Genomic DNA, 19,692 nt, shown 5'->3' with positions numbered 1-19,692 from the left:
CTTCTCCCTTCTGGGCCGCGGGAAAAGGGTCGTCATCCGCAGCAGGTCACAGGGCATCCTGGTGTGGCCTGCCCCCCCCCACAGGGCTCTGAGCGTGTCTGTTTAGGAAGGATCCCCCCCTTTCACAGTTATGGCAGCTGAGGCTTGTGGATGGTGACCCCCGTGCTAGGGCTGAATGGACCTCGGTCCTGAAGAACATTTCGTCTCCAGACGGAGGATACCAGTGTGCAGGCTTACCAAGAAAGTCACAGCCACCCGGCCACCCCCACGGAAGGACTGTAGGAGGAACTAGAAAGGAGAGGACTTGGGGTCAGACCTTGGTCTGAGTCTCAGCTCTGCCCTCACCAGCCTGTGGGCTGGTCCTCTGTCCACACCGCCAGTTCCTTCTCTGTAAAATGGGGAGAGTGTGGATGTCCCCTTCACTGAAGCTGGGGTGGCACATTTTCCTGCCAGACACAGCAGACGTCTGCCCCCCCCCACCCCGAGCTGTCCCTCGGACACCCTCCCCGTCCCCCTCCTGGGCAGCAGCCGGCCCATGGACCGAGAACAGCAGCGTCCTGCCTCCAGAGGGGACACTGCCCTGGCCACAAGCCCCAGCCAGGACAGCAGGCGAGGGCACCCCGTGAAAGAAGAAAACCAAGGACCTGCCAGACAAACTGGCCGGAACGTGGCAAGCCTGTCTCCTTGACGCTGCCCTCCAAGCCCTGGTGCGCTTCGCCCACCGCGGGCCCGCCGGTCCCCCAACAAGCTGTAATTAGCGGACTCGTCCAGGAGCAGACGATCTGCATACTTCCCAGCTAACAGGCCCCACGCCCCTCCTCCCTCGCCACCACGGACACCAGCCCCGCCAGTGGCCTCCCTTGATGAAAAGACTTGGCCACTGGTTCCTCTTAATCCTGATTTAATGGCGGCCAGCCGGCCTGGGGACAGCACAGCCCCCGCGGGCCTGAGGCTCCCGTGCCAGGGCGACTCAGAGCTCGGGGTCCAGCCTTTCATCTCCTGCCTCCACAGAGTGGAAACCCTGTTACGGACCCACGACTTCTTTCACGTGCGGTCGTTGCCCAAGACTCATCAGGGACTTCTGGATTGATTTGAGGAGGAACAGCCAGCAAGTGCTCTGTTCAGCTGATTCTGAAACCTGAAACCCGGCTCTGAGTGAATTCTGGAAGCCTGTGGCTCACCACCACCCTCCGCAGGGCGGCCTGTGAGAGCTGGCCAACATGCGCCCTGCTCTGCTTGTCCCCCATGGGGCCGCCTGCTGTCCCTTCTGGGCCTCTGTCCTCCTGGAGGGGATGGGGCGGCGCGGGTGTCTGGGGCCCTGGGCCTCTGCTGCTCGGGCTGAAGCGTGCGGCAGCACCAGGCCAGGGCCGGGCCCCCCGGGTGTCAAACTGAGTCAGAGACAGAGTTGGGTCAGGACAGTTTATTTAACCAGTAGCTGCCCCGGCAGATGCTGGGCAAGACACATTCACGTCTACCGAGTTAGGGCCCTGGACCACCCTCTGGGCCCACAGCCTTGACCCACGAGGTTATAGTTCTTGATTGTAGGATGGCGGTCTTCAGGGTCCCCGCGGAGCTGCCCAGCCTCGGGCTCCAAGGTGCCTTTTGGGGTAGGAGGGGGAAGGGGTGCCAAGGGGCCACTCGGACTCCGGGTAGGGGCAAGGAGGCCAGCTGGGGATGCTGGGCCATCCCAGGGAGGCTGCTTCAGCCCCAGGCTGCATGGAAGGTGCAGGAAGCCCCCGCCTTCTCCAGGCCCCTCCGTCAAATGCACAGAACGTGTGACAGAGGGCCAAGGAGTCAAGGTCCCTCAGGCCAGTCAGCTGGGACACTCATAGGACTGGGTGCGGCAAGAGAGCGTTCCCAGAGACAAGGGTTCTCCTTGTTTGGAGACGCCCAGACGGGTCTGTCCCACTGTCTGACTTCACCGGGTGGGGGTGTGGGGGCGGGCAGCAGGCCATCCCCGGAGGAACAGCTCCATGGGAGGTTGGGGGAAGCAAGCCTGGCCTGCACCCTGGGGCCCGGGCCCAGGGGAGGGGTGGCACCAGGGGGGCCGCCCGACGAGGCTCGTCACTTGTCCGTGTGCTGCAGAAGCAGGTCCACGGCCTCTGCCAGGTTGTCCACGTATCCATCAGCCTTCACGTCTGGATGCCGCTCATCACTGGGCCTAGAGAGCAGGACCGCAGGTTAGACTGTCTGTGACCCCTCCGGAGCCTCTTTCTCCCCGCGTCTAACACAGGCCTTCAGGAGGCCTCCAGGTCCTTCCGCACCCGGTTACCGGATGTCCCCCTCCTCCCACTCCCTGTCTCAGCCACCACCCATCAGGGTGCACACACCCCCCTCCTGTTCTCTCCACCGGGTCACCTCTCCGAACCCCTTCCATCCGAAGCCTGCTCAGAGTGGCCACTGGCCCTGCTCCATCCCTACCACCAGCAGAAATGTCCTACTTCTAACAGCAGGGCCCTGATCTTGACCCTGCTCTGAGTGCCTCCCCGTCCAAACCCCAGGGGTACACATGCCAACCAGTCCCTGTCCTCTGAGGTCACTCCCACACCACAGGGGGGGGTGCTCCTGGCAAAGCAGCTCTCTGGCTGGGTGGGATTTGGGGGGCTAGAACTGTCCAAAGCCCCAGATATGTCCTGAAATCTGCCTGGAGGATAGGCACAAGAGAAGTGAGACCACGCCATTGATGCAAATGCCTGTGGGCCCAGGTGGCACCCCAGGGACACCAATGTGGGGGCTCCTGGAGGAGAGGCTGTGGACTGAGTCCTGAGGTAGAGCAGGGGTCCCAGTGGGCATGTGGGTGGGGAACTGTAAGAGGGCTGGAGCCCTGGCCACAGGAGTGATGACCTGGGGTGGGCTCCTAGGGACATCCCAAAAGTCTCTTAACACTTGGGGGAGGGGCTGAGACCTCGTCCCTTGGGCTGCGTGCAGCCTGGCGCTGTGAGCTAAGACTCAGGTCCTGGTGACCTGAAGACCCTCCCGCACTGCTCATGAGCTGGAGTTCATGGGGTGGGGGTACCCCCGTGCAACCTCACACCACTGAGGACCTGCTACTCAGATCACCCCATGGTCTGACCCCAGCTCCCTGGGAAAGCAGGAAATCATGGCTTCCCAGCAGCCAGGCCACCACCTCGGAAGCCCCCACCCTGGTTTGGAAGGAAGTGGTTGACACTGGCTCTGATAACATCCTAAAAGCCAAGTTGTCCCTTTTGAAGGGTTTGTTTTTCACAAAGCTCTTTACCCTACAGTGGCTGTCCTTTCAGGGCAAGGGAACCACCTTTTGTTTTAAAGAGTCAGCCTGGTGGCCTGGAGGCCACCTCCCCAGGGGCGGCTGGGGCCCCAGGGCAGCCCTGGGAGTGGAGAGGGCAGTGCACACAACCCTGACAACTGAGGCCCCAAACCAGGAGCCCTGGAGACAACACAGGTGCTGAGTGCACGGGGACCCTCACCGCCACCACTGGGTCTGCAACTTGAGCAAGAACAACTCTCACGTCCGTGCAGGGTTCTACGGGATCGTTTCACTCTTGCCATCACAGACACAGCTGGCGATGGCGGGAACTTAAGATCCATCATCCCCAGCAGCGCTGAAACACAGACCTGTTGCTGTCGAAAGGTTGTATGTGGCGTGGCCTTTTAGTTCACCAAATTGTGTGCCGGCACCTACTTCGGACCCATCCATTTCACTCCCAGGTATGCACATGACAAAAATGCGTCGATTTGTTCACTAAACACGTGTACTAGAACATTCCACGCAGCTTTATGGTAAGAGCACAAAGGGGGAAACTGCACAAATGTCCATCAGCAGGGGCTGGAGAAACACGGTGGCGAGCGCACGCGGTAGAACGCGGCGATGTTCCTACTCCCAGGAAATGACCCTCTGCGCTGCTGCATGGGGGTCCCGCCAACCTTGCGACAGGCCACAGGAGCCAGGCTCAAGGAACCCCAGCTGGAGGACCCATTTACGCCAAGTTCAGGAGCGGGCACAACCAGTCCCTGTGGTGCAGGGGCCAGAAGACGGGTACTTCTCGGGGGAACGGGATCGGGGTGCTGGCAACGTTCTAGATCTTCACCTGGGTGGCAGTTACAGGGGTGGGGCACACAGGGGAAAACGCATCATGCCGTTTGTTTTTAGGTGCTCTCTATGCATCTACACATAGGGGCATGTGATGAAGTCACACATGATTGACAAGCACAAGGTATCTAAGTCCTGTCACCTTGGCCAGTCTCTGTGGCCCCCAGGCCAAGTCCTGCCTGCAGCCTGCTTTGTACAACCCTCAAGCTGCTGTAAAAAGAATATGCGACGTTTTTGGCCCGCAAAGCCTCGGCCAGCTACACCCCGCGCCTCTACCACACAGCCTTGCAGACCTCCGGTTCCGGCCCCCTGCCACCCACCGGCCTCTCCATTTTCACCCACCCGGGACGGCACTCATGCCTGCCGACTGCCCAGGGCTTCCGCAGACAGCCCTTCCTGCAGGACGCCCTTCCTCCCTGGAAAGCCTGCGCTCCCCACTCGGGCCCTCCTGGTGGGCAGGAGCCTCTGGTGGGCGCTGCTGGCCATGCCGGGCTCTGGAGTGTGCGGCTGCTCCTCCCCCGTACGGGCCGCCCCGCCCCCATCACTCCGCCCCGCCCCGGAGGGGGGTTCTCCTCAGGGCAGCTCTGACCGCAGGGCTCAGCAAGGTGGGCGCGCACGTGGCTGGGAGGGGCCCTCTAAGTCGGAGACGGAGACGGAGTACCCCAACAGGCAGTAAACCTAATCCAGGCGAACTGTCTGCCTCAGTGTCTCCACCTGTGCCTTGATGCTAAGCGTAGATCTCTACTCACCACGTGACCTGACACCTCGGTGCCTTGGTGTCCCTGACTCTCAACAAAGGTAGTAAGAGGACGCACGCGCAGGCTCTGGCGAGGAGCAGGTGCGGGGGCCAGTACCTTTCCCTCAATCGCTGAGAACCTGGATGCCGCAGGGGAGCGCGCTGTGTGCGGGGCTGGGCTGGCAGGGAGAGGGAGTGGCGGCCTGGCCTTGGGCCCTGCCTTGGGCACACATGCTGGTGGGGGGACAGACCTCAGTATATGGGGTCCAGGGAAGTCAAAGAGGGGGCCTGTGTGTGGAACCACGGGCACTGGAGTGGTAGGGTGGGCAGGCTGGGACCAGGACCCCAGGGGACGACCCGAAGGCCCGGAGTCCCGGCAGTCCCCGCACCTGAGAACACAGCTCCAGGTGCCCGCAGGGAGGGGCTGGTGGGAGGCCAGGCACCTGCCCAGGCGTCACTGCTCCCCCGCTGCCGGCCCCCTGGTCTCCCCTCTCGCTCAGCCTGTGCACGGCTATCCCTGGGGCCCGGGGGCTGCTCCAAAGCCCCACTGGCCAGCGAGGTGGGGGCGCCCCGCCCTTCGCCTAGGAGGGGGCTGTTGAGCCGGGGGGACAGCCAGGCGAGCTTCGGGTCGCGCCTGTGCAGGTGTGGAGCCCCCACCCCAGCCCCTGCTCCGGGGCCCACCCCCCGCTCCCACGGCATTCCCAGCTTTCACCCCAAACAGTGAAGTCAGCGTGATGGCTTAAAGGAACCAAACTTCTCAGAGCAAACCCCACCCGGCTCATTGTCCGAGTCCCCGGGTGGCTGGCCCGGGGCTCCCCTCCTCAGACCCCTGCCCCGGGCCCCTGGGCCAGGCACCGTTCAGTGCCATGAGCTCAGCCCCAGGAGGTAGCAAGAGATCTGCCCGTGAAGGAGGCCGCTCTGCACTGAACTGCTCGCCAGCCTCACTCGGCGCGCGGCACCTAGCGAACGGAGGACCCAGCCAATTATGTTTAATTACATATCATTTAAATTCAAGAATCCATTAAAAGAAAGGATTGCATTAGCAGCCGGCCAGTGTTTGCCAACACACAGAGGAAATCATGGATTTTTATGTCTTAATTACGGGATGCTGCCGTGAGCTGTGGCTCGGGAGCCGGGGTACCAGGAGGGGATGGTCCGGGGCCCAGCCCGAAGCCCCGAAGACCCGAAGCAGCCACTCTCGGTCCAACAGCAGACCAGCAGGCAGTGCCCCGGTCCATGCCGGCCAGTGACCCAAGCCCTGCAGGGCCCAGAGACACCGCACCACGGAGGCCAAATCATGAGACCCAGCAAGGATGTGCCCGTGGCAGTGGGAACAGAGCAGAGAGCGCGATGGAGAAAGGGACCGAGAGACCCCCTGGGCCTTGAGCAGGACGTGGAGGGACAGACGGGGCAAGAGCACAGCCAGGCAGGGACGGCAGGATGGGACTGTGGGAGAGACGGACAGAGGGACCCAGACAGATGCACACACACAAAGCAAGAGAGAGGAGGGAGAAGAAACGGAGTCAGAGACAGGCAGAGAGAGAGGGAGGAAAGAGCAAAACAAAGGTGTGGGGGGGAGGGTGGACAGCAACTCGGGAGAAGGCGACAGAGGGATGGAGGGAGAGGCCAGAGAGATGGGCAGACAGGGGCAGAGAAACAGTGAGCTGCACAAAGTTGGGGCAGGGTCAGGAAGGCAGACACACACCAGAGTCTCCCAGGCCAGAGTGGGCAGCCTCGGTGCCTTGCTCTAGGCCACATGTGTCCTGGTCACCCACTTGTTCCTCTGTGACTTTGGGAGGCCCCCATTCCCTGTACCCCATGGGGTCTCTACGGGGTCGCAGCACTGCCCCTCCCCAGGGTCCACTGGTCAGCCCAGCATGAGTGTCTCTTTACCTCACTGACCCTCAGCTTGCTCATCTGTACGGTGGGCACACGGCCGACTCTCAAGGCTGCTCTGAGAACAGAGCATGGTTATAACAGAACCACCTGCACCCACCCCCTCATCCTGCCCTCTGCCCTCCCGGCTCACAGAGAGAGCTCTAAGGGCATTTAGAGGGAGCTGTGGGGCCAGGGAAGCTTCCAGAAAAAGGGACATGAAGTCCGCATACCCCCCCATCACCCTCACCACCCTCCAGAGGTTGGCGTGAAAACACGGGTCCCTGTGGACGTCCCCCTAACTAGGCAGGAGCACGGGGCCTCCGATCCTGGACTGAAGATGGAGGTGGAGGCTGACGCGCCGGGGACTGCCCTGCAGAGGGCCAACGAATTCCTGTCTGCTCTCCTGGGCTCCGGGGGTGGCATTTGGGTGTCTCTGGCTGGGCTCAGATCCGGTGGGCGGGTCAGAGCAGCATCCCCAAACACCCATCTGCTCCCACCTCTGCGTGGGTCAATGCTGGTGGTGACCCCGCTGCCCCATGCCACTGGTTCGTGGGCAGAGGAGACAGTCCATCCCCACGGGATCTCCATCCCCGGGGCCAGCCGGCGTCCAGTGCCCGCTGCTCTTCAGGCCTTCCCCGCCCTCCCACACCTGTCTGCACCGTGTCCAGGGGCGCGCTTCAAACCTCCGACTGCAAACTCCTATTCACCCTTCAAGACCTCACTCACTCGTTCCCACCTCCAGCTCGACCCCACGGGGCCCACTGCTCTTTTCTGAGCACGTGGCACGTCCTCGCACCCGCCCCCCGCAACCCCCCAAGCCATTCTGGCAGGTGCTCTGCTGACCTGGGCTGCCCAGAGGGAGGAGCCCGGATTCCTGCTGGTGCCGGCCCCGCAGGCCGAGCCCAGAGCAGGTGCCCAGGAAGTATCCGCCATCGAGTGAATGGACAAAGGCCCCCACCCGGGCAGGGCGCCGCCTGTCATTAGCTAGTCCTCCCCCACGTGCCTTGTGAGCAGAGGGAAGAAGGGAAGACAGAGGCAGAGAACAAGGCCGATCTGTGCGCCGGCCAGCGTGGCCTCACAGTGACGGTCTTTGTACCAGCTGAGGAGAGATGGCGGCCAGACCCCCCACCTCCATGCCTGCCTGCTTCCCCGGGGCCGCCCGAGGGGCCAGCACCTCCTCCCTGGCTCCAGCGACCGTGGGGACGTGGGCAGCCTCCCCTCGGGGGGCTCTGGAGGGTCAGCGCCACCGTGGCAGGCCCGCCTCCCCACCCTGGTCGGCCTGGGGGCACGACAGAGGGTCCCCAGCCTGGAGGCCACTGCCCACATGAGGAGGGCCATATGTCCTTGTCCCCGATTGTTCTGGAAGAGCCAGGCGCTCGGGGCAGCCCAGCCAAGTGAATTCAGGGAACTGGGCACTCCCTCCAAGAGTGCCGCCAAGCAGGCTGTGCTGACAAAGTCAGAGGAAAGGACAGAGGGTGTCGGCTCACGGGGCCAGAGGTGACAAGCCTGGGCCAAGGGCAATCTTTCCATCTGAGCCCCAGGAGTCCAAGACCTGGGACCAGAGCTTGGCCTCCTGCAAACGCTTCCCACCGCCCACCTGCTGGCCCAGGATGGCGCCTGGCAGAACAGCAGCTGGCTGGGAACCTGGGGGGCCACAGGGTCCCCCTGACCTGGGCTGGCTGCTGGCAGGTGCCACAGGGTCAGTGACCTGGCAGTAGGGTGACCCAGAGGAAAGTCAGCCACAGATCTCAGATGGCTGCTTCTACCCCTCGGTCCCCCAGGCCAGCCCGGGATCTGGGCTCCAGAGGTGGGGTGGATGGGACTTAGGACCCCTCTGGGAAAACTCTGGGACTTGCGCTAAGAGAGAAAACTTCAGAAGCCCCTTTCCCCTCCCCCAGCCGGTGCCTTCATCCGGCTGAGCCCGACTTCACGAGGGGCTCTGACCTGGTCCTTGCTGACAAGGAGGTCACCACGGACACAAAAGCCAGGGTCGCGACAGTCGGGCTGCAGCCTTAGGTCTCTGTCCTCACCCAGCTTGTCCTGGGACAAGACGGCCTGAAGCCCCCGGGCCCTGCCCTGTCCAACCAGCTCACACGGACAGGGGTTTCCTAACTTCCTTGAAAATCACGTGGGGGAAACGCACTGAGAGAAAAACCCAGGCCTGAGAGAGGACTTGCCCCGGGCCCTTCTGAGGCCCACGGCAACCAGGCCAGGAAAGGAAATGGGGACACCACTCTGCTGGCTGGGACCTCTGTGGGGGGAGGTGGCCGCACCCCACGGCTGCCATCCCTGGTGGGCACCTGGGCCTCCCCTCGTCTGCTCGCCCGCAATGGGGAGGGCTGGGGGAGAGACAACAGGTAACCCTCCTTTGCGGTGCCCCCCGTGATGAGCACAGACGTGTGCCCGGGGGCGACGTGCAGGTCTGAGCCCCTTCACGCTGCCTTCCTCCCACCCACTGCCTGGTGCCCTGGGACCAGGCCCCGCAGGGAACTGACAGTGGAGCCAGGGGCCTGACACCAACGGGGGAGGGGGCAGGGGACCGCAGGTTGGCCGTCTCCCCCACCCCCACCTCTGCTTGTCAAGGTAGGGCTGGGTCCCATGCCCACCCACTGGGAGACATACCCTTCCTGCATAGGCACTGTAGACTGTGGTGGGCTGGGGGTGCCCCCCAGAGAGGAGGGAGGTCACACCAGGTCAGGCCCTGTGGTCTCCCGGGAGTCCAACTTCGTCCCGATACGGAAGCGAGCTGGGGCGAGGGCGGGCTAGGCTAACTCAACACCCCTCTTGTTCGGGTCGGGGGCAGCCCAGGGCCCAGAACTCCAGGCTGCGTGACCCAACCTGCAGCTGGGAAGGGCCAGGAGTCTCTCCACACTGAAGGAGGCACCTGCTGGGCCAATCTCAGGGGCTCTGAGCCCTGATGGGTAAACTGAGGCAGGGTAAGGCACTTGCCACAGACCAGAGCTCCCACAGACCAGTAGGCAGGCCCCGGAGTGCAAGCAAAGCTCACCCGACTGGGGGGATGGGTGAGCTACAGATGTCACTCCCCAAGGATGACGGCACAAACGTGCACCAGCCCCGCCTCTGTTGTAGGTGACTTTGAGGACAGTCTCCCATGTCCCCTGCACAAGGATGTGGGCACCATGACTCGGCGTTCTAGAGATGACAATGCGGATATATGAGGCGAAGACCAGCACCCAGTGCCACAAGCAGGAAAGGCAGAGCTGGGCCTCCCACCTCATGTGTCTGGCTTTCTGGAAAACCTGGGCTTATTTTCGAGATTCTTCCCTTACCACGCAGGACATATCCTGCCTCTGGGGGTTACTGATGTACCAGTCGACCTCCGGCCAGACTGAGAGGCGTCTGGGTCAGCTCCTGGTTAGCGGTGGGCCCTGGGAGACATCCGCCAGCTCCAGCAACCGCAGGGGGGACAGCACAGGGGGACAGAGGACTAGGAAACGAAAGAAAAGGTGTAACTCATGCTGTGCGCGGCCTCCCCCACGGCTGAGCACGCCCAGCAGAGCTGAGAAGGCGCTGGAACACCTTCTCCTCCGGGCCTTGTGGTCACCAGCGGGGGCCGGGGGGCGGGTCACCAGTGGGGGCCCGAGCCCAGCTGAGGGAGGGGAGGTCACTGTGGACCGTGGCACCCCGCCTCAGGGCCACTTGTCCACACGGAGGAACTGGGCCTCTTTACGGTCTGTTTAGGCTGGTGGCACCTTGCCGAGCAGAACCCACCCCCAGCACCAGCTGTTTCCTGGGCGGCTGTCACCACCCATCACCAGCAGGCATGGGGGTGGGGGTGAGAGGTGCCCTCACACAGACCAGAGAGGTCCCCAGAACCCCTGGGTGTGGCTGGAGCCCCCACACCAGCCTTTACTCGGTTTCCATCCACAGCGAGGCCAGAGTCACACGCCGGTGGCCTTCAGACATGTCAGGCTGGGCCCAGAGTGTTTGTCAGAAACAGAAGCTGGAAGTCTGGCTTCTTTCGAACATCGGGAGGAACCAGTAACAACGTCCTGGCATTCCACAGGCAGAAACGAGCTGATGCAGCCCCTGAATGGGGTGAGCAGCTTGGAGCCTATCATGCTCCCCACTCTCCAGTGTCCCCCGGCTCTCAGACCAGGCCTTGTTCACTCCACTGCATTTCCTGCCTGCCTCCATGGGTATCTGAATTTGCCGCCCTACCCTAGAGCATTGGCTATCTGGGACTCATTTCCCAAGGAAAAAGTAACCTCCTCCAGGAAGCCTTCCCTGAAGCCTCCTCCCTAGCCCTCACCTCAGGGGCCTGCTCTGTGCTCCACGGCCCCTGTGTTGACGCCACTGGAGCACCCATCCCTCTACTGCAAGTGCCTGGGTACCTGTCAGGTGCCCCTCCAGACTGTGGACTCCCTGAGGTCAGGGGCAATCCCATGGTGGTCTCATACTCCTGGGATAAGGCCTTGGTCCTGCCAGAGAAAGCAGGGGGCCTCCTCCCTGTTGACCATCCAGGGGCTGTGTGTCATGACCGAGGCATCTAGCTCCTTCCGGGTCTGAGCTGTCCTAGAGGTCTAGGCATGAGGGCCAGTCCATCTTGGAACTGAGGGATGAAGGGCAGAAAGTCAGGTGTCTAGGCCCTAGGGCCCGGGGAGCCCTGGCCTGGTCTCCCCTTCCTGGCCCTCCCTAGAGGAAGTCCCCGGCTCACCCCCCAGGCATCTGAGCTCCCCCCAGTCTGGGTGGCAGTGCTGGGCCACAGAGAATTTTCTTCTGGGAAACCACTCACCCCCAACACAGACAGTCAGAAGTACGAAAATGCCACCCCATTGCCCCTGTACAGGACAGGCTAACTCAGCCCCGAGAAGCAGGCTCTCTGTGCCACAGACAAAGCAGGCTCCTGCGCCTGAGGACAGTGTCCCAGGCTGAGCCACAGGTGCAGGTGCTGGCAGCAGAGGCACACGGAAGCCAAGGTCAGCACAGAAGCGGAGGGATGGGTCCAAGGGGCTCTCCCCTCCCCCCACCACCACTGAGACTGATCCACCCTCCCTAACATGGCTCGGGAGATGGCCCTGGCGCCTGCCAACCACCCCCACTTCTCCTCTCCTCTGTAACTCCATGGTTCCCCCAAACTGTCCATGCCTGCTTCCCTGCAAGGCCCAGCTCAAGGGACCCTCCCCTCCCCTTGGTCTCCAGGACCCATCCTGCCCCCTGAAGGGACACCTGTAAGGCCTCTGGGACACAGGCCCAAGGAATCCAGTTGGGACGTTCCAGAACGGAGGCCTGGCACTGTCGTGGTTAGAGTACCTGCAGGCGGGAGCTCTGTCACAGAGCAGCAAGGCACCCCCGGGGCACCCCCGCTGGGCACGAGCAGTAAACCATCCCACAACCCCACGCCTCCCCCAGGTCATCCAAACAGCAAAGCCGGTTTCTCTTGTCTTCCCATATTTTGCTCCCAGAGAACATGGGAGACTGGACCCTAGAGGCCCCTAATGACGACCGCATGGACTCAGGCGGGGACTGGGCAGGGGTGGGGCAGGAGGGCCGGGGCTGCCAGCCAGAGTGTGTGTGGCCCTCCCAGTCCCGGCCCACAGGCTGGCACTGGGCTGGCCATGACCCCCACGTGACCCTGGACAAACACCTCAGCACTCAGAGGTCCTCGTCTGCGGGGTAGGGGGGCTAAGGGGGTCCCCCCCGGGGGCTGCAGTGGAACGTGTGAGACATGCAGCTGGCACAGGGTGTGGCCGATGCGATGTGCGATCCGGGTGGATAAGAGCCCTCGAGGGCCCCCTCTGCCAGGGGTGAGGGGTGGGCAGGGTCCACAGCTGTTCCTGGGAAGCTCATCTTGGTCCCCACGTCTGGAGAGCAGGTGCCATCTTTGGAGAAGGTGGTAGGTCCTTTTAGGGCCAAATATCTCAGGGGCCTCGTGACAGAGCCCAACCAGGCTGCCGGGACTAGTGCGATGTTCCTGCTTGGCAGGGGTTGAGCATGACTGGTGGTGGCCGATGTCCCCTTGCATGTCCTGGGGACAGGTGGCAAGGGGACCCTCTGGACTCCTTTGGCGGGGGGAGGGGGGGCAGCCACAGCAGAGTTGCTGGCCCAGCCCTTGGGGGCCACTTCTCCAAGCCAACAGGATGCACTATTCATAACAGTGACGGCCACGGGGAGCCCTCTCCCTCCGGGGACCTGGCGAGAGGCCTTGCACACTTCAGTGGCCCAAGGTCCAGGTGCTACTGCCCCCTTCTTAGGGCGGGCAAAATGGAGGCTCGGAGAGAGTGAGTGGCCTGCCCGGGGTCAGCGGCCCAGTGCCTGAGCCTGTCTGCCTCCCCGGCGTGGCTGGAAGCTTCTGCCGCACGGTCTAGAGCTCCGGGGGGAACCAGGCGGGCTGCGCTAGCGAGCAGCAGGCAGGGCCCCACCTAGAAGGCTCGCTCCGGCTGGGGGACGGGCCCTCCGGGCGGGGCATCTGGCTTCCCGTAGAGGAACTCCCGACAGCTGTTCAGAGTTTTTGATAAAAACATGTTGAACACCTGGGGTGTGTTTAGTTTAGAACCAGCCGCCCAGCCCCTTGCAATGTGCTCTCCGACGGGGTCAAATCCCCCTAGAGGCCTACGTGCGCTCCCACCCGGGCCCTCGGGAGCACCGGGCAGGGCGCTCCCCCGGCCTCCCGCAGAAAGCCGCCGCCCTCCCTCTCTCTGCCGGAGGCCGGACCGCAGGAGGTCAGGGAGATCCCCTGCTAGCTCGGCGAGCCTGGGCTTGCACACCCGAGCTCTTGGTTCTCGTGAGGTGGCCCAGGAGAGCAGGAGGGCACAGGGCGGTGGTGCCTCCCCATCCTGGGGGCAGAAGGGGTCACGGAATCCCGCCCACTGAAGGCCTGGCGCCATTTCCACCACCACGTACAGACCCAGGTGGCCGGGCCGGGCACCTCACTATCGACGGAGGCTTTGCTGTGGGGGCGGGGGGGGGGGGCTGCCCTGTGGGCACTTCCTCAAGCTGGTCGGGGGGTTGGCACCGATATGCCCCCGGATACATGAAGACAGATGCTCAGGACGGTCTGGAAGTTGCCCAGTGCTCAAGTGGCAGAGCAAGGCTTGCCCCCAAACCCTGTCCCGGTCTGTTGGCCCGGGAGCAGAGTCTCCTAAGTCAGGGTGCCCCTCGCTGGTGCTGATTAGGGTCCAACGTGTGGGGAAGCCCACCTGACCTCAGAGATGCGGTTCCATGAACCCCACGGTCTTCCAGGGACACGTGTGGGACCTCCAGCCCACCAGCCTCCACGTACTCCGTACGTGTTCCTCTCACACAGGGTTAAAATTGGCACTTCATAAGCTGGGTCTACACTGGCCACGGCGCACGCGGAGCGGGGCTCAGCGTCACGAGCCAGTTCGAGCAGTCCACGCCACACACACCCCCAAATGGCCGGAGGGAAGGATGCCGAGGGGGGCAGGACGTGAGCAACAGGAACTCTCCCCCTGTGGCTGGCGGGAGGGGCCCGCAGCGCGCAGCCTCTGGAAAAAACCCGCTTGGCAGATATGTCCTAACTGGAAACCTGTGAATACCACGTGACCCGGCGAGCCCATCCTGGGCACCTGCCACAGGGCCATGAGACTCTGTTACCCGAGGGACGGAGACAGGGAGGTTCCACCAGCTCTGCGCACAATGACCCCAAACTGGGAACCAGCCAGTGTCTGTCCATCAGCAGCAGAACTAGGAAATCTGCGGTGGGCCAGTCGTACAACGAATCCCGCGACAGGCTCCTGCTACACAGAACGTGGATGAAACAGAGCCGGCTTTTCTTTAAGTGTCTCAGCTCAGAAAGGTTTCTCCTAGGACATCGGATGAAGTTGGAGAGATGGTTCAGAAACCGCAATGAAGAAAGGGGGAAATAACTGCACCACAGGCCTGTGACCTGGAGCCAAAAACTACAGCTTTGAGCTCCCCGGCAGCCAGAGCAGAGGGAAGCCCTGTAGGTTAGATGGGAGCAGGCGATGGTTCAGGAGGGACGCCCTTCTTTGCAGCACAGACCAGGAAGATCTTCTCCCGTCCCCAGATACTCAGAGGTCACCCTTCCAAATGAACAGACTCCTGTTACGCAGCTCTAAGGGCGAGAGGAAGGCTTGGGGCCCCGGGCTGGCCTAGCCCGCTCCCCTGACTTCTCAGCACCTGGCGGGTCCCTGAACTGGATTGTTCAGTCCAGGTTTTTCGAAACTAGCTCCCACTTGCTCCCGAGTTACCCCCCAGCTGTCCCTTATTCGGGGAAGTCCCTTCTGCCCTCTGGACTTTGGAGTCTCCGCTCGCAAGACTAGCTGAGCCTCCTGGCCCTCTCACCCTCTCCCCCATTTGTGGATGGGCGGCTGATCTCACGGGCCGACAGCGGACAGGTGGACGCTGACCTGGGGCAGGTGGGATGGGGGCGGCAGGCGTGGGGCAGCAGACAAGCCAGCAGAGGTCCCGGGAACCAAGCAGAGTTTCGAAGCCTGTGTTTGAGGAGACCCATGCTGGGATATTATTGTTCAGTTCCAGTCCTGCACAGAACAGGTCTCTGAAGATGTCCCCGGCTCGGGGGGGCGGTGCCAGTCACTCCTCTCCCTGGCAGCCTACTGTGTGCCCTCTCTCACCCAGCCTGGCCCAGGGCCTGCATGGAGGGAATGGGCTGAGTGGACCCACCTCCACTGCCCGGACCCCAGTGTGTTCAAGAAATCCCTCCAATGGCCACCCCGAGCGCGTCACACGGAGAGGACCGGCTCCGTCATAAAGAGGAAGCCGGCTGCGTTCGATGCGAGTGTAGATGAAACACTGCGGTGCTGGGCACCGAGCACCGGAACGCGCTCCGTCACGTGGTCCTGCGTTCACTGCCTGTCCCCGACTAACCACAGTCAGGAGCCGCGGCACTGCAGCGGGGTGGAGGCAGAAACTGCAGCCCGCTCCCTCACCACCGCTCCCCTCCTGTCTGGAGCTGGGAAAAGACACGCCGTGCCAGGCGGGGAGCAGGGCGCTGTGGGCCTGGCTCCCACCAGCCACCGAGCTCGGAGTGTGAGCTCGTCAGGTGCAGAGGGAGGGAATGATAGCCTCCCGGTCCTCACGAAGGTCGGCGGCGGGCCTCAGTGGCAGGGCCTGGCTGCAGGCCTGCACACGGGCTCTGGACTTGGGTGCCAGGGCCCACATCCCGCCCGAGCAGGTGACCTCCCCCGCTGTGAGGACTGAACATGACGGTGGACAGTGTGCACGAGGCACACGGGAGCGGCGGGCTCTGGGACAGCAGCGGTCGGGCTGACTGGGGGTACTTAGGGCGAGCACTCGGCGGGAGAGGGGCCCGAGGCAGCGGTGCTGACAGCCCTCACAGACAGGAAGCCAGAGAGCAGGAAAAGGACCAGAACATCCCGAGGGGGCATCAAGGAACACTCCGGAGGGGCTGTTCGTTCGTTTCAAACTGACACGCTGACTCATGAGGACTGTCCCCTGCGGGGTGGGGCTCACTGGCAGCGCCCCGGCCTCTGGGACAGCTCCCTATCCTGCACGGGATCCTGCCACAGCCCTGGAGCTCTTCCCTCCATCTGCACACACTGCGCCTGGGCGCGGACCGCTCTCCTTCGCCGCCCTCCTCCCCACGGATGCTAAGCTGACAGGGCTTCTGCTGGGCTCGTCTGCTGTAGACGTGTGGTCTCTAAAAGGAATTCTGTTCTTTAACCCCATTCCTGGACATCTTTCCTGAAGACTTAATTCTAAAGAGGCCTCATACAGACTCGGGCGTATGGACAAGTCTTCAATAAAAGTTTGCTGAATCGAGGGAAAAAAGCACTTTTAGAGACATCTGTGACAATGCTACTTACAACAGAAGAGGAGCCAACCGTGAGGGAGTACTGAAGCCTCGTCCGCTTTATCTGCTCCGTGAAACACGCCAGAGCCGTGAGCTACAGCAGGAGGAAGGGGGAGGCGAAGACCAGGGGTTTCTGCATGCCCGTGCCCACGGATGCAGGAGGGAGCTGGCTGGAAACCTGAGATATACAGCTGTCTGAGCATGGAAGCGTCAGAGACAGAACCTTTTGTTTTTCAGATTCGCCTGGAGTTGCAGTGACGCTATCTCAGCAGTACGTGCAGTAGTACAGACAGTTTCTCCATCCGTCTCGCCGCTGCTTCACCAGAGGTATTAACAAGGCCGGAAAGTCGAGATGATGCTCCAGCCGGGACAGGCACTAGGGGCACAGCGACCCCTCCTGGGCCCGGGGCTCTCCAGCCAGGGGGCAGCAGTCCAGACCAGCCCTGTCCCTGGGGCCAAGCACCTGGCTGGGCACGTCCAATGCCACCTGCTCTGCGCAGCATATCACTTCATTATGGAGCAGGGCCTGCCCAGGTGCGCTAAGGTAATCCTGGGGGAACCCCAAATGCCACCGGCGATCACCCCAGGCTGGTCCTCCCCTGGCCCCTCTGCCCGGCTGCCAGCCATCGGGTGGGTGTGCCTAGGTCCAAACCCAGCCCAGGATGGACAGCACCTCACTCATATCCCCCCGACTTCGTATCTCACCCCCCGCGAGAAGGACATGGGAACAAGGGGTTTGCTTCGGGTCACATGGCCAGCACATGGCAGGGCTGGGACTTGGATCCTGGTTCTGACTCCAGTACCAGCACCTTCTCTGAACCTGCTGGATATAACAACCAGAGGGAAAAGCAATGAGCCCCAAACCCCAAAGCTGGAGGCACTTTAGGGCACAACCCCTCCTTTCTCTGGGGAGGAAATCGAGGCCCAGGAAGGAACAGCTGCTGGCCTGAGACGGCCCAGCCAGACTGCACCCAAGATGAGGAGAAGGACCTTCTAGAGAGTGGAGCCTGGGTCTGGGTACGACGGGGGGACTGGAGCTGGGGTCGGGGCCTCTTCATCAGTTCCTCCCTACTGAGGGGGAAACCGAGGCACAGAAAAGGAGGGCCTGGAGTGACCCAGCAAGGAGGCCAGTGCTCCTCCCCCTATTTACTTAGCACCTTCCGCCCCGGCCAGGTTCCCCGAAAAGTTGACGAACGCCACCTCATTCATCATAGTCCAGACGGCACCTCGTAAATGGTCAAAGCCTCCCAGCGAGGGGCCATTCATTCCGGGCCCGGGGGACGCCAGCCGGCCGGGGCGGCGGGCCCCACAGTGGGCTGATTGTGTGTGCAGGGACCCCGTCCAAGCTGCCCTGGCTCCTGGCAGGCCGCGGTGCGCTGGACGATTCCTAGACGGAATCTTGTTTTCGCCAGCTCCGTCTCTAGGCAGGCAGACGAGCTGCTCCTCCCAAACATTTACTCAACACTTTTTCTTCAGACCCTAGTCCTGCCCCGTGATTTACGGGGAAGCCATAAACCAGCCCCAAACAAGCCTGCCCTGTGGCCTCCAGAAAGCTCTGGAAGCAGCTCCAGCAGGGTCCCATGGGCCATCTGGGCTGTGGGTGGGGATGCCCGCGACCTTCCGCTGCATTTACTCAGTGACCCTCGGGGGGACACTGTCCTCTCTGCAGATGGGGAAACTGAGGCCCAAAGGGAGGAAGTGGGATGCGGGCAGCCATGTAGGTCGGGATTCTGGGCCAGAATTTTCCCCAAGTTCTGGGAACTTGCCCCTAACAGCCTCGCCACCTCAGTTCTCCACTAGAGGCTTTCGGGGCTCGAGCCCGGTTCAGTGTATGGGAAGGGCCCGGGCATGCCAGGATTCCAGAACGGGCAGGGGTCCTGGGGTTGGTGACAGGTGGGAGGAGGGAACCATGACCGGCTTCCTCGGGGTGCTGTGTGGGCTGAAGATCCTGAGGGAAGCAGGGCCCTGCATGCCATCGGTGATGCCATTTCTTCCCGGGCACCAGACGCCAGGAACATGGTCCCTACCAGTCCCTCGGCCCAGGCGCACGCCAGGACCCTACCTTTCCGCACCGTACCAGCTTCACATCACTTAACACCAGGTAAGGCCCATCTGGTTCTCTCCTTGCCCTAGCCCCCAGATGCTTCCTGTTCACTTGTTTTCTATATAAACTTGAGAATTAACTTCTCCGGTGTGTGTGACGAGGTGGGGGAAGGAGAGAGCAGCGCAGGTGGCCAGGCCAGTGTCTTATATTGTCCCAAAACAAAAGTTCTTCGGCAGGTCACACCCGGTTTCCTCCTCACAGCCCTGGAGAGGGGACCAGGACATGCTCTCAGCTCCAGGTCAGGAGGCCTGAGAGCCACAGGAGATGAGGACACTGGTTCTCAAACCCACTGCCCAGTGGGATGACATGGGAGCTCAGAACAACCACCCAGTGTCAAAGCTGTGTGTGGGTGGGGCGCTAGAGCAGGACCCAGGGGGACACTCGTAGCCCTGCAGCAAGGCTCACATTATTAAAGATGAAAGTCTCTAGCCCCTCATCGATGCTCCCACCTTAAGAAACTAGAAAAAGGAGAGAGCAAGATAAACCCAAGGCAAACAGGGGGGAATTCATAAGAGAGCAGAGCAGAGAGCCCTGAACTGAAAACAGAAAAACAACAGAGAATATCATTGAAACAAACAGCCAGCTGGTTCTTGGGAAAGACCGACTAGAAAATACTGACGCCCGAACCCTCCTCTGAAGGTTTTTTTTCCACTTGGTTGGTCCTGGTGTGGCCTGGTGGCTGGGCGGTCTAATCTCCCCAGATGCTTCTAATGGGCAGCCTGGGTGGGAACTTCCCCTCGCTCCCAGTGCAGACCCCTCTCGGGCTGGCCTGCAGGGAGAGAGCCCACAGCAACAGATCCTGCCCCAGTGTTCATGTCTGCAACACCTGACTGTGTGGTCTGGCCAAGTCCTTTCCCCTGTCTGGGCCTCAGTTTCCACACCGGACTTTGTCCTAGAGCGGACACTGCCCACCTGTGCTGCTTTGAGCCCTGGCTTCCCGGAAGAGCCTGGGGGGTGGCAGGGGTGGGGGTCGGGCTGCTAGTGCAGGAGCCCTGCCTCTCCATCTCTTCCCCTAGGATGGCCTGGTCTCCTCCCTCTGGGGCGCAGGGTTTTGTCTTTTCTCCCTGTGAGCTCCCACCCCAAGTGGACACTCAGGACACACTAACATGCTAGGATGCTAAGAGGAT

The 19,692-nt window shown here is 62.2% G+C and overlaps 1 protein-coding gene across 2 annotated transcripts in view; it reads right to left on the bottom strand.

Moving 5' to 3' along the window:
• Nucleotides 1–1,407: 1,407 nt before the first annotated feature.
• The window catches only part of LHPP (phospholysine phosphohistidine inorganic pyrophosphate phosphatase), a 121,730-nt gene continuing 103,445 nt past the window's right edge, over nucleotides 1,408–19,692 (bottom strand). Inside the window, exons 7-8 of one of the 2 annotated variants that reach the window (XM_047702968.1) lie at nucleotides 9,974–10,131; nucleotides 1,408–2,161 (exon numbers count right to left, since the gene is read on the bottom strand). In XM_047702968.1, coding sequence (XP_047558924.1) covers nucleotides 10,002–10,131 — 130 coding nt within the window. In that variant the 3' untranslated portion in view covers nucleotides 1,408–2,161; nucleotides 9,974–10,001. The remainder of the gene's footprint in view (nucleotides 2,162–9,973; nucleotides 10,132–19,692) is intronic. The other variant, XM_047702969.1, reaches the window with a different exon arrangement.

Source organism: Lutra lutra, chromosome 14, assembly GCF_902655055.1.
Source record: "Lutra lutra chromosome 14, mLutLut1.2, whole genome shotgun sequence".
Lineage (NCBI taxonomy): Eukaryota > Metazoa > Chordata > Mammalia > Carnivora > Mustelidae > Lutra > Lutra lutra.
This window is presented reverse-complemented; position numbering and strand designations above follow the sequence as displayed.